General features: G+C 41.5%; 1 protein-coding gene across 2 annotated transcripts in view; it reads right to left on the bottom strand.

Moving 5' to 3' along the window:
* The window catches only part of cacna2d2a (calcium channel, voltage-dependent, alpha 2/delta subunit 2a), a 146,723-nt gene that overhangs the window by 14,120 nt on the left and 119,345 nt on the right, over positions 1–13,258 (bottom strand). For both annotated transcript variants that reach the window (XM_034082748.2, XM_071203117.1), the window contains 11 exons: positions 11,668–11,829; positions 9,803–9,913; positions 9,021–9,099; positions 5,606–5,655; positions 2,805–2,894; positions 2,172–2,240; positions 1,509–1,583; positions 1,345–1,419; positions 1,161–1,232; positions 957–1,028; positions 767–828 (listed from right to left, as the gene is read on the bottom strand). In XM_034082748.2, coding sequence (XP_033938639.1) covers positions 767–828; positions 957–1,028; positions 1,161–1,232; positions 1,345–1,419; positions 1,509–1,583; positions 2,172–2,240; positions 2,805–2,894; positions 5,606–5,655; positions 9,021–9,099; positions 9,803–9,913; positions 11,668–11,829 — 917 coding nt within the window. The remainder of the gene's footprint in view (positions 1–766; positions 829–956; positions 1,029–1,160; positions 1,233–1,344; positions 1,420–1,508; positions 1,584–2,171; positions 2,241–2,804; positions 2,895–5,605; positions 5,656–9,020; positions 9,100–9,802; positions 9,914–11,667; positions 11,830–13,258) is intronic.

Genomic DNA, 13,258 nt, shown 5'->3' with positions numbered 1-13,258 from the left:
ACCAGTAAGAGGATTAATTGGAACAGATAGAAAATCAGGCTGTGACAGTATCAGGTTCAGACTGAGCCACGGCTACAGTCGACTATCTGTAATATAAAGCTAATTTATATTTAAAGAAACATCCATCGTCATCAGTTTTATGAGCTACAACAGTCTCTAATCCCTAAATGTGGATGTATGTTGCATGACATCCGACATCAGTGAGCGTCTGGTTAGTTAGATCTGACTGTTGCAGATCACAGCAGTAACACGATCACTGTTGCTGCTGGAGTTTCCCTTCGAGTTGAAATAAATATAATTGTGCAGAGAAAGCCTCGTATGGACTCGGCCAGGACCAGGCACGCTGCCAGCAGACATAATAACAAAACACACATTGGGCATTTGTAGAACTATTGAATATCATAAACTGTAATTTGCAAAGTGTTGCCTGGAGAAAATGTCATTACGATGCAACCTCAAATGTTAAACCAAGTTAGGAAATTAATAAACTATGCAATTCATTTGTGATTATAGTACTGAAAAATGCTCCTTCATGTGTTGGAATCAAATGAATTATCTTATGCTAATATAGACATTTTATTTATGCCTTGACTCAGTGATATGTTTAGTCTGAGGCTGAGGCAGCTATAGTTAAAAAACACTGCTGGCTGATAAGTAACAGCTGTAATTAGGAAAACTGGATCATTTAAAATGGATTTCACTCACATTTTCAAGTTGCACAATCTTTTTTGGTCCGAGGTGTGGGCATGTCTGATATCAAACCTACCTGTAATCTGTACCATTCACAGGCGTCCACGTGTACGTCCGCACGGCCTCATCAATGTACCTCTGTTAACACCCAAAGAGAAATATGTAACACCGTCACATCCTCAGCACTGTCATTCAGGTTCATTACAACGCCATTCAGGAAGGTGCTACTTTGGATAATGATTGAGCCTCATGTATTGATGACTTGCCTCATCAACTGACTTAATGAGCGTCTTGATTTTCCTTTGCCCGGATTTGCCATCAATCATCTGCCGACGGATCTGTACAGAGAGAGAGGGTGAGATGCTGCAGTGTGACAAGGCAAACAGGTACATCAAAGGAAAAAGCTAATTATACAATGATACATTGAATACACCGTTTAAGAATGATGATGAGGTTTCCGATTTGTTTACCTCCTCCTTGTTGCTGTCCTCCAGCTCTGCATCTAGAAAGTCCAGAGTAATGGGCTCCTTGTAGTCAAAGATCTGCACAAGAGAGGGAGGGCTTAACGTCAGCCATCAGAAAAAAAACACCCAAATCTTGATTCAAAACCAGAAGTAATGTAAAGTTATTGCATGTGTGTGTAGTTGGACGCACTTTAGGTCGCAGGTTGGGATGCAGCAGAACGAAGCCATTGGGATCGATGGCAAACGTGTAGCCGTTAGCTCCAAGCTGCACATAAGAAGAATGACGAGAAGGTGTGAACCGATGATCATCAATATGAGAGTGATAGGGTGGAACTGAGTGTACAACATGCTTACTCTGTATGTGGGCGTCTTCCTTTTGATTTCATTGATTGCAATATCCACTCCCATGACTCCGAGGATGAGCTGGTTCTGTAGGAAGAACAATCATTAGACATTTCCTGGCACTGGAGAGAATAGGAAAGCCGGTAGCTGTGCCCTGAGAGTACTAGAAACATCTCCATGCCATCTACGACTCATCACTTTGTGCTCAATATGATTAGTCTATATTTTGTACAGTCTATCTTAAACTGAAGCAGCCTCACAGCCTCAGGTCTGTGTGATCATCCCAGAGTAAATACTTTGGTCATGGATACTGAAAGCTGGATGCATCTGTGCATGTTAACAGATACTACCGACGGGGGGCTGTGATGTCTGCTGTCACCTCAGGGGGGAGGTGTTGCCTAGAAGTGCAGCAGTTGGGTGGAGGCCATTACAAACCTGATGATGGTCAACAGTGCAAAATAAAACCTGAAGCTCCACCCGTTAGTCTTTCTGTTTCAATGGCCCTATTGTGTAGCCTACACCACATGACTGACAATAAAGACACTGTTCTTACATCGTAACTAAGGTAAATGCTCATTCATATGAAGGATGAGCTGAGGTCTTGCTGTCTGCTGTGTGAGTGAAAAGGTCCAGCTGTTGCAAGTTCCATGTCCTGTAGTGCAGTGTTGATTTTACCTGAGGGCTCACAGTATCAACAGTGCGGTTGAAGACAGGCATCGTCCCAGTGATGACTAGGCCCAAACCCTGATACACATATTAGAAATCCAATTAAAATGTTGTTATGGTAAATAAAATCTCTATTAGGTGTGTAATTGAGAATCCAAAAACCAAGACAACAAACACAATAGGATGCAGATAAATGTAATGACATTTTAAATGTGTTAGAATTGAGTGGATTAAAGGTGGGGACACCAAGATTTTGGTAAAAAAATAGCTTAATTCTCATAACATCACTTAAAAATGTTCATTGGGAGCATTTCTTTGTGTACAGACTATTTTTCATTTTTTGTAAAGTTCTTCTATTCCAGCACCTAAGAATTGTTATCTGGATGTGCATGCTTTTCTTCTGACATCACTACCTTTAGGATTGTATCATTGTCATATACTATCCTTAAAAAAAAAGGATCAATCAAGCTTATTTTTGAAGGACATCACTTCATTTAAATAAACAATTGCTTGTGATTTACAAATTAAAAGGTAGCAGATGGATTTAGTTATCAAACATAAAATGAGAAACTTTTACAGATTTAGAAATATTTATAAAAAATAGTAATCAGAAATTAAATATCTTTCGAAGTCCTCCCTCACCAGAACATCCTGGTAGACGTTGGTCCATTGCACCTGCTGCGCTTTATTCCCAGCCAGCACCATGGGACGGCCCAGGACGTCCAGGTACTCCTGCAACAGCAAAAACACACATGCTGGTGTGACTAAACATAACAAACACGTATCCTCAAACGACCATTTATAGTGCTTGTCATGTAGAGGTGTTAAAAGCAAAGAGCTGGAAAAGCCAACGTTCATCTGTAATAAAACTATAAGACCCTGACCGGCCTCCTCTCTGTCACCACATAAAGCAGCGGGCCGCCAGCAGCAGCATCCCCGTCCTGCGGAGCCATAAAGCCTGCAGTCCTGAGCCACTCAGGGCCGTTTCTCATCATTATGAAGGAGCTATTAAAAACACATTAAGGATGTCAGTGGCACGACATGCAAACAGGCCATTCTCCCAGAGGCCCTACTTTTATGAACACAACCTATTGATTCTTGTCATGGTGTGTATTTGGTAAAATTATTGAGTGATTAACCTCATGACAAATGAAGCTACTGCGCAGTTTGGGGGGGGGGGGGGCAAGCCTGACGGGGACGGGAGCCTTCAGTATCCTGTTATTACGGACAGCAACATTTCCGTGGGGAAATTGTTTCTCTGCATTTGACCCATCCTAGTGTTAGGAGCAGTGTGCTGCCATTTTGAACGGCGCCCGGGGAGCAGTGTGGTGAACGGTGCCTTGCTCAGGGACACCTCGGTAGCACTTGGACTTGCCGGGACTTGAACTGGTGACCTTCCGAGTCCCTATCGACTTCGCCACTACCGCCCAACATTATCATCTCATTATAATGAATGTGTCTGCAAAAACTCAGAATTCCTCCACAGTAACCTATTTAGTACCCGGTGAGTTATGCCAATTCATTTATGTATCAACACAGTATATTCAAATCTAAAATCAGCATGGAAATGCAGCAGCTCTGTTGCAGTCCTATGCACATTTTAAAAACCTGTTCCACATGATACATTTCCACCCATTTTGCTGCTCAAAGGGAAACATTAAAGCAGATTTCTGACCCTTCTATCTACCCTCAATACACAAAAGGGGCACCCTCTATAAGCACGCTTCTATTTCTGTGTTAGGCTTTTGACCGTTTTTTCATCGCCTTAACAGTGACGTGCTGACAGGCGTAACCTATTCTATTATTAGCTCAATAAAAGTCAGCTTTAACGTGCCACAGGGAGATATTCCATTAGGACAATGACAGCCAGACCTTTTCACGGGATATAGGGGACATTTTCCGCCTGGCTAGAACAATCTAGGAAACATAAAAAGTCGGCAACTGGAGATATGTGAGAGTCTAGCAGCATCCCTGTGTATTGATAACATGCTACTGTTTTCCTGGGTAGCGTAGAAAGGGAACTCATCAGTTCCCTTTAAAGACAAACATCCTAAGGCCTGGCCTGTTGTTGTTGCTCTGCTGAACTACTGCACAAAGAAGAAATAATGAATTACATAAGTCACTTGAAACTTCTATTTCAAATAATTAAGCAGAGGCACAGAAATATATAGAATAAAGAGCTTTATCCTCAAAATTATTCCAGTCATTGCATGACTCAGGACGGAATGAATAATAATACTTTTGCCGTCTATGCGCCATCTGTTATTTGAACATTGCTATCTTAGTCAAGTGAGACCGTGTGATGAGTGTGCGCTGTTTAAGAGCAGAGTACAATTACATAATGTGTCTTCTGGGCCTTATGCAGAGAGCTGGAGTCACCCACCTTCAGAAAACTTATTAAAGTAAGTGGCAGTTCTCAGAATATAAATATGCTGGAGTTAATGGAACAGCTGACAGTATATTCTTGGGCCTGATCGCTCACCGGGATGGGGGGAGGTTGGGTCGGCTAGAGGGGGTGGAAAAGGAAGGGAGAGAGGGGGAGGAGGGGTGTGCAGTAGCCCCCCCACCACACAGCAACTGAGTCAATTTCTACAGCTGGAATGGGGTTATTCCAAGGGCCTCAAGAAGCTCGTAAAGCCTCAAGCAATAGTGTGTGTGTATGTGTGTGAGTGTGTGTGTGTGTGTGTGTGTGTGTGTGTGGGGGGGGGGGGGGGAGGGTGGGGGTTGTCAGGGCCCTGAGTGTGTGTATGTGTGTGTATGTGTGAGAAAAGAGAGCAAGAGAAAGCGATAGAGCGTCACAGCATCCAGAAACATTCGTATATGAAAGACACAACCCTTTTTGTTGCATATCTACAATCTGTATAATTATCATCAAAGTAACTGTGAAGGAAGAATGGACAAGCTTCTTGCTTTAAGGTTTTTAACACGGCTCTAAACATGGCAGTGGCTGAGTCGGCGGCTAGCAACGGGGAAAATGGCGACGGTGTTAACCAGGGGCGAGAGATATAGAGTCATCATTTACCATGTTTGTAGTTTGAGATGTCTATTTTTGCTGCGATTTTGCTGCGATAGCTCAAATGGCCACTGGGCAAAATGGCATAAGGGTTAGTGGCGGTGCCATAACCAGGTGTTATTATCCATTCTTGATTTGACCACATCTGCGTCAAGCCGTCAACAAATAGGAAGTGTCTATTATCTACCCACACACAGACACACAGTCTCACACGCACGGGGGATCAAACTGTACATGAAGGCAGAGAGAAACTAAACAGACAAAATATGTGATTTCCTTCTCTGCTCACATTGAGAATACTCTTACATAGTACAATCTTATTTGCAGCTACATTGATGCTATTGAGGGTGTTAACAAACCTTAAACATCTTAGTTGTTTTGTTGATTCATGAAGTTGTGTTAAATATCTTGTACACTCTATACACTTTACCTGGGTGTTGATTCTGATGGCTCCAATGGATGGAATTTCAAAGTAGTAACCTGGAGATCAAGAGAAGAGGATCAAAACAATATTCAAACAGAACGCTTTGCATCCAGCCTGCATCACGGTGCCTGCCTGTTTCATACTCCGTCTACATTTACAAGTAGATGTGATGGCAACAGTCACAGTGGCCATTTCTTAATGTCGAGTAAACCTGCTGCAGAGCCACTATTTCAAGTATACTATGTCATCGAGTGGCGCCGAAGGACTGTTTAAATGCATGTTAAATGCCCAGCATTCGGCGCCACTCGATGACGTAGTATACTTGAAATAGTGGCTCTGCAGCAGGTATACTCGACATTGAGAAACGGCCAGTGTGTACAAAAGCGATCCATTTGTAGATTGGACTCTAATCTCTTCCATGTTATTAGGTACACGTAACGCCATCATCTCCAGCTGATGGTGTTGGGCGCAGCAGGCCTGGTCGAGCTGGTGGCCGTTGAGCTCTCCTTGTGGTTTCGCTGTAGGATGTAAATGTAGAGGCTCATTGGAAATGCTGAGCCCCAGGCACTGCTGATTAGGAATGGAGGAGAATGACCGACTGGGTCAATAACCACGCCGCTCCCCAAGTTATTAAAGCCATGAGTGTTTATACAAAGAGCGGCAAAATGGAGACAGCATCCCCAGAATGTCAAAAGGCTGAGATGACTCATATTATTGTTATACATTGTGCCACAGTGGTTTATGTCGAGGTTTGCTTTCTTAGTCTCATTCATTTGCACACACACACACACACACACACACACACACACACACACACACACACACACACACACACACACACACACACACACACACACACACACACACACACACACACACACACACACACACACACACACACACACACACACACACACACACACACACACACACACACACACACACACACACACACACACACAGCTATTTGTTATAGTTTTGTATGAAGCGGTAGTTTGTCCCATTTCTTTTGGCAGCGTGCCAGAGAGAGAGGGCGTAGGGCAAAGCTTGTTGAGATGTGTAGAGAGGGAAATATAGGTGGTGACTCAAAAGGGAGACGGTAATGTAGATCTCCTCTGTGCTGTGCAGGTTAACAACAGACGGCCGCTGTGTGAGGGACAATTATGAATTTAATCAATAAGCCATTTTCTCCCGAAACTCATTTACATAAACCTCTCTAATGTTGGAATGTCATCCGTAGGTATATAAAGTCACTTGTGTGTTGTGTCTGTTTAAAACATTTGAAAAACAGAAATGTATACACGTATAGTGTACTTGATTCTGTATCAAGTGTGATTATGCATTTTCCTCTTATGTAGACAACATGCATTACTCTCTACATCCATTTTCCCCATTATAAAGCAGTGTATATTATTTGCTGCTTTTATTCTCCATTTCACCTTTTTCCAACCCTTCCTTTTCATTTTGGATTTTGTTACTCTGTGCGAGAGCATGACGAGATTGTTTCATTGTCCTCCGAGTCCCAAGGAGGTTAGTTTATTCTTAAAATGAGATTGAAGCTCAAGTGAGGCAACAGCTAGTATGTCCAAGTGTCCTACTTGTGTGTGTGTGTGTGTGTGTGTGTGTGTGTGTGTGTGTGTGTGTGTGTGTGTGTGTGTGTGTGTGTGTGTGTGACTGCTGTTTGTCGAATGTGTGTGTGTGTGCCGGGTGAAGGGTTTGAGCCTGTGAAAGTGTCAGGGAGCTGGCACTGTTGGAGTTAGACACCAAAGAGCAATAAGTAGTGAAGATATGAGAGGACAGCTCCGTTGAGGCTGATGTGTCAACACTATTGTCTTATGTTGGCATGGACTTCACTACCATGGTAACCACTACAGTGGTGAACAGCAGAGAGCATGTTGGCACAGAGGCGTAATCCTGGACTTTCCCCAGCCTGACAGGGAGATGGCACAGTAATCACCCTGCTACCAGACTCCTCCCGCTAATTAATAACAACTTCTGGGAAGATACTTCTGAAGCACTTGGCTCTGCGGCAATAAGCTAATCAGCAGCAGCCATTGGTAAAGGCTGCCTATACACAGCTAAAGGCCTCATAAAGGAGCAGCTTCAGACAAATTGCAACACAGAGAAACAATATTAAATCATGTCACAATAAAGAGGGAGAGAAGTGTGTTATGGATTATGAAAAATAACTGTGTACCGAACTGAGCAACAGCAACATCAGTCTGAGTTAGGTTGGTATTGAATGAGTCAAGATGAGATTCATGCAGACAAAGCAGCTTACAGGAAGAGCGGCTGAATCACACGAGTTGTCAGACTGTTTGTCAGAGGCAGAGCTGCCTGTTTCTGGGTTACTCTAGGGACTGTGGCTGCTTTAGTTTAATAAAATATTGATTTGAACATCACATGCAGTAAAACAAACACACCTAGATAAATGAGGATGGGTTTGTAATGAGTCAGGTAGGTTTTAATATTTTATTTTATCGTATTACTTTTCATTTTTAACAGAATACATGTTAGAAGAAGAAGAAGAGCTGAAAAAGGATAACTTTCCTCTAAGTGAAAAAGCAGTGTGTTGTGTTCCTCTTCTCTGGTTGCAAGATGTACATGTTTTAGGGAGGTATGGAACTAAAGATACCAGAAAACAAGTGGTTGATAGCAGTACCAGTAGATTTCCATGATTCTCGATACAAATTCAATTCCACAATAAAGAACCAAATCAATCAATCCAACTAATCCTATGTTTATCAACATACACGCCTTGCAAACTGTTTTTGTCAGGAAGTGAAACATGGCATAATTCCTTCTCTATCTTTTTTATGTTACTATGGAATTATCTCCTTCAACTGTATTTATCCAAGTTTTTCCCCCAAAATATTTGACAACATATTAAGTGAACACAACAGGTTATCATATAGTTCGTTAACTTTTGCCCAATAGTTATTTTGCTGAATAGAGATTGAGTCATAACTCAAGTCAACACAACTTCAGCACACTGGCTGCTAACCGCTAACGTTAACTAGCTTTCCTTCTGCTGAATTCAACACTAATTGTTTGTATACAATGTAGCATTATGATGATTTGACAAAAGTCAGTTTACACATTTTCCATAGGAGTCAGTGTAATATAGTATTGAATTCAAAACATTAAAGGCGTGTTTACGCTGTTTTAGTGGAGCTTTAAAGCTTGAGGCATATAGGCTGCAAAGTGCATAAGGAAGTTATTGTTAGGAAGTCCTGACCATGTTTACAGTATTGCTCAGAAGTATCAAATTCATGTTGAGTATGATGAAAAAATGTGTCTATACTGTGTATAAAGTTGCTATCAGAAGCAATGTGGAAAGGAACAACCAACCATCTAGCAACATGATTTCCTATTTTATAACATACAAACATGCTTTGATAAACAACTCTTCGGCACATACCTTTATTGGCACAAGCTATCCACTGCAAAGGGGTTACATCGTAATTATGCTGGCCAACAGAGAAGGTGAACACACGTACCTGGATGAAGAAAAGACAAATGGAGAGCCATAGACAGTTAATAGAGCAAAACATAAGGTCACTTTCATGTGACAATTGCAATGCATTCCCTACTCTTTAATAGATAGATTAGCCTACCAGTCAACTCACACAAGCTTCTCTTTCTCGACTGCAATGAAAGAGATGTCAAACTGCAGATTATTGTCTGTGTGACAGCAGCCGTCATGAGGGAACTGGATAGTAATGGATGTAAGAAGAAATATTTGTGGGGCTGTGAAGTGGGGAGAGGAGCGGGTGGCGTGAAAGACTGACTGGAGGAAAGATGAAAGCCAGTATCTATTGGCTGTAATTTCTATACTCTCTGATGATAAAGTGGCTAATTAGTCAGCAGGTCAGAGCTGTTAATACCAGCAGCAAAACGACAAAAGACATGAGAGGAGAGAAAGAAAGAGAAACAGACAGAAGGAGAGAGTAGAAGAAAGGCCAAAGAGATGAAAAAACGGAATCAAAATGGACAAGAATAAAGCTTGGAGAGGATGTTGTGTGCACAGATTGGACTGCTTGGCAAGTTGGACAGGCTAACCAACACAACTGCCTCTGCTATAATGAGACAACGTCAGCAGAATATGGTGGGAGAAAGGGAGGGAGAACGGGCCTCCTAAGACAGTTTTTGGACATGCATGATCTCTCGGGCTGGCAGAGCGATGGAGACGAGGAGACTCACTGTTTTGTTGGGCCAGTTGTACTTCTCAAAGATCTCCTGAGCACGATCCTCACCGCCATCTGTAAACATCATTATCATCTTATTGCAGTTGGCCCTCGGGGCACTGCTCTCCTGTGGCACATGAAGAGGAAGAGGAACGGAGAAAGGTTAGGGAATATGCACGAAAGTGATCATGCTGACATGTCATTTAAAACTGTTTGTGTAGTATATCAGAGAAGCAAAGAGGAAGCTAACAAAATACAAAATATATCTATATCATACCAATATATATCATAAAATGTAAAAAGATGTCAAACATTTCAAATATATCCAACATATTTATTCAGTTCTTATTGGCAGAGATGATAACAGCTTCAAGGATAAGACGATTAAACTAGGAAGAGAGTTAAAGATCGCAACTTAAAAGAGTGTGCAGGATGGTTTTTTGAATTTTTACGTGGACAAAAATCCACATTTCATATGATTTCCTACTACAACTTGTCTTTTAATAATCAAATATTAAATAAGAAACTAATTGTACTGTCCCGGATGGATTTATGGTTGTGTTTGTTTTTCGTTAAACTTTGATGGTTAACCTTGACAATTGCCAATATAGAAGGGAGAGAGTTGAATGTCATTTTCTATATAACGAGCGAATAGAAAGCAGGGATATATCCAGGAAAGGTTTATCCCTCTATTCTGCGGTAAACATTTGTTAATCATAAAAGTCAAACCTTTTGTTTAGCTTTTTTATAAAGTTCCATAGTTGATTCCTCCCTTATAACCACCACACATAATGCAATAACTGTAACCATTGTCACACATACACACACTTTTAATGCACTTTATATACTATTTTTTTATCAATATTTTTAACTATTTATTCCCCCGAATGATTGTATGTCCTATTTCTGTGTTTTTTAGTGTTATGTATTTGTTTGTATTTTTTGCACACCGGGACAGAGTTGCACTCTGTATCTCGTTATACTCTGTGTATAATGACAATAAAAGGCTTTAACTTTGAACTTAACTTAACTTTATACTGTATTATCATCATTGTAATATTTGTATTTTAACAATACAACATAACTCTAGCGTTACATTTGATTTCAGCACTATATGCTCATAGCCAGGCACAAGTCTTTAGCATTCAGCTTTGATAGCAACTCCCCCGCCTGCCTGCACAGCAGCTGCCATTGATATGCAGGCCAGAGGCATGTCAATCTGACAAGATTCTAATAAAGATAAATAATATTGCCATAATTACATATTTTTATTGTGCTTCTGCCACCAATCATGGGAGTGAGTCTGCCACAGACAGCGATTAAACAGGCCTTTTTATTTCTCATTCTGCTGGCAAGTGAAGGTGCGGAGAGGGGGTTGGAGGGGGGCAGCTGGCACTTGGCTCTATGCCTCCAAGCCCACCAGAGGAATATAAAGTGTCTGTGGCTGATCTCCTCTGGGCTGCGCTCATCAATCATCCCATCAGAGCCCATTAGGGTGGCAGCCTCTTAAAATACACAGCAGCATACGGCGCTGAGGCAGCACCTGTGTGAGAGCACGTGGACGCCCGCTGCTGACAGACCTCAGCGCGGCGCTGGCTGCTGCAGCGTTAGCGCCGCTCCATCGCAACAGCAGTTATAACCAGACCTAGCTTCGACAATGACAGAACTCTGGAAATGTCTTATACAAACCTGGACCACTCACTGTCAGCAGCGTTTATCACTGCTAATTCAGATAGAATTAACCGGATTTGACAGGATGTGTAATAACATGCTGGAGCTTCAGCACAGAGTTCCAGCGCCTTATTGAAGGCTTTTCTAGAGGCACATAGACAAACATTCACCCTTGCATTGCCCTTCTCTAAAAGGCTTGTTGGCTCTTACATTGAGAAGCTGTTCAAAGGCAAATGTGAAGCCAGACTTGTAATCTGTGGTTCCTTTGGCACTCATATCACAGACAGCCTTCTTGAAGATTTCTTTGTTCCGATTATTGGCTTGGACCAAATTCCTGAAGCATGGAACGACTGCTGCAGCCTTCTCATTGAACTAGAAAGGGGAAATGCAAACACAGACATGAACATATTGTATGTGTATATTAAAAATGCAAAAATACCACCAAAATAAATCTGTCCAAATGTTGTAAGACTCTGTATATCTGTGTGTTTCTGTGTATGTGTGCATAGGCCATGGCGGCAGGATGCATACGGGGGTGTGTGCAGATGTAAGCTGCCCTGCGACTCTCTGGCTGGCAGTAAACCCTGGTAATTACAACTTTCCACACAAAGAACAGGTGCACCTGAAACGCCATACAAGCCACCGAGCAGAAACCCGGCCATGGTAATATCATCTGTCTCATCTCATCCACCAAATTATCCTAAAACTGTGTGTGCAGGTTTGTGTGAGGAGTATGGATGTGCATGTGGGGTTTATTGTTCTGCTTGTGTGCAGTGTCTATATGAGAAGACAATATTAGCAGCTACAGTGTGTCTGTAATAGCAGGTTTCAAATGCTGTTTCCTTTTGAAGGTCAACTACAAAATCTACTGACATTTTCATGACAGATTGATGTAAAACATTATGTTTGCGAGAAAAGATGACATTTCTCATGGGTTGGTGTTGTGTCATATTTAAATTGTCAGCCATCAAAATCAAAAACACAAAAGCATTGAGAGCTACATATTCAATATTCAATGTCACTTCTCAATATCACATTCTTGTGTCTTAAAATGCTTGGAATAACAGTAGTTATGTAACAAGATGTAGAACAAACTGGTTTCATCGATGATGCCTAAAGAAAAAAAAAAGATCCTTTGAAATAAATCTCTATTATCATGACTAATTATATCGTTGTAACAACATTGAGGCCACGGTTTGTCATGAGTAAAGGGCTGAAACACTTAGATACCAGAGGCGGTGATTGTTGATTATTTTCAGTTAATTTTCGGTTGTTTATGTCTTTGTGTTTGCAAATAATTCACAGCAAGCTTTTGTAAGCCTTCACTTCTTTAGTGGGGTGAAAATCAGATGCATTCTCACCCAGATTACCATGCTCATTTATTGCTCTTAGAGCTAGGATTTAGAGGCATACAGTGGCTAAAAGCAATGGATTAGGAAGGATTACCGAAGGAAGTCTCCAAACAGAGCCACCACCCAGAGCATGTGGATGTGTGTGTTATCTGTCCTGCAATATAGGATAACGTTAATGTTGCCCTAAACATAAGTCCTAATAGAAAACTTAGCAATCAGCAGACAGGGAAAGAAAGAGTCGGCACAATCCCTCACGGACAACGGTGGTAATACGGTGGTAGTGAATACACTATAATGAGGGAAGTGCAGTATTTCCACTGCCGGCAAATAACTGGGGGCAGTAAAAGCACACTGTGGTGTTTACTGCTTGATTATAATGTATTAATGAATATGAACAATATTTGTGATTGGTGCTTTCAGGAGTGATTTTTATCATTAATCACAAATCA

The sequence above is a fragment of the Pseudochaenichthys georgianus genome, chromosome 5 (genome assembly GCF_902827115.2).
Source record: "Pseudochaenichthys georgianus chromosome 5, fPseGeo1.2, whole genome shotgun sequence".
NCBI lineage: Eukaryota > Metazoa > Chordata > Actinopteri > Perciformes > Channichthyidae > Pseudochaenichthys > Pseudochaenichthys georgianus.
This window is presented reverse-complemented; position numbering and strand designations above follow the sequence as displayed.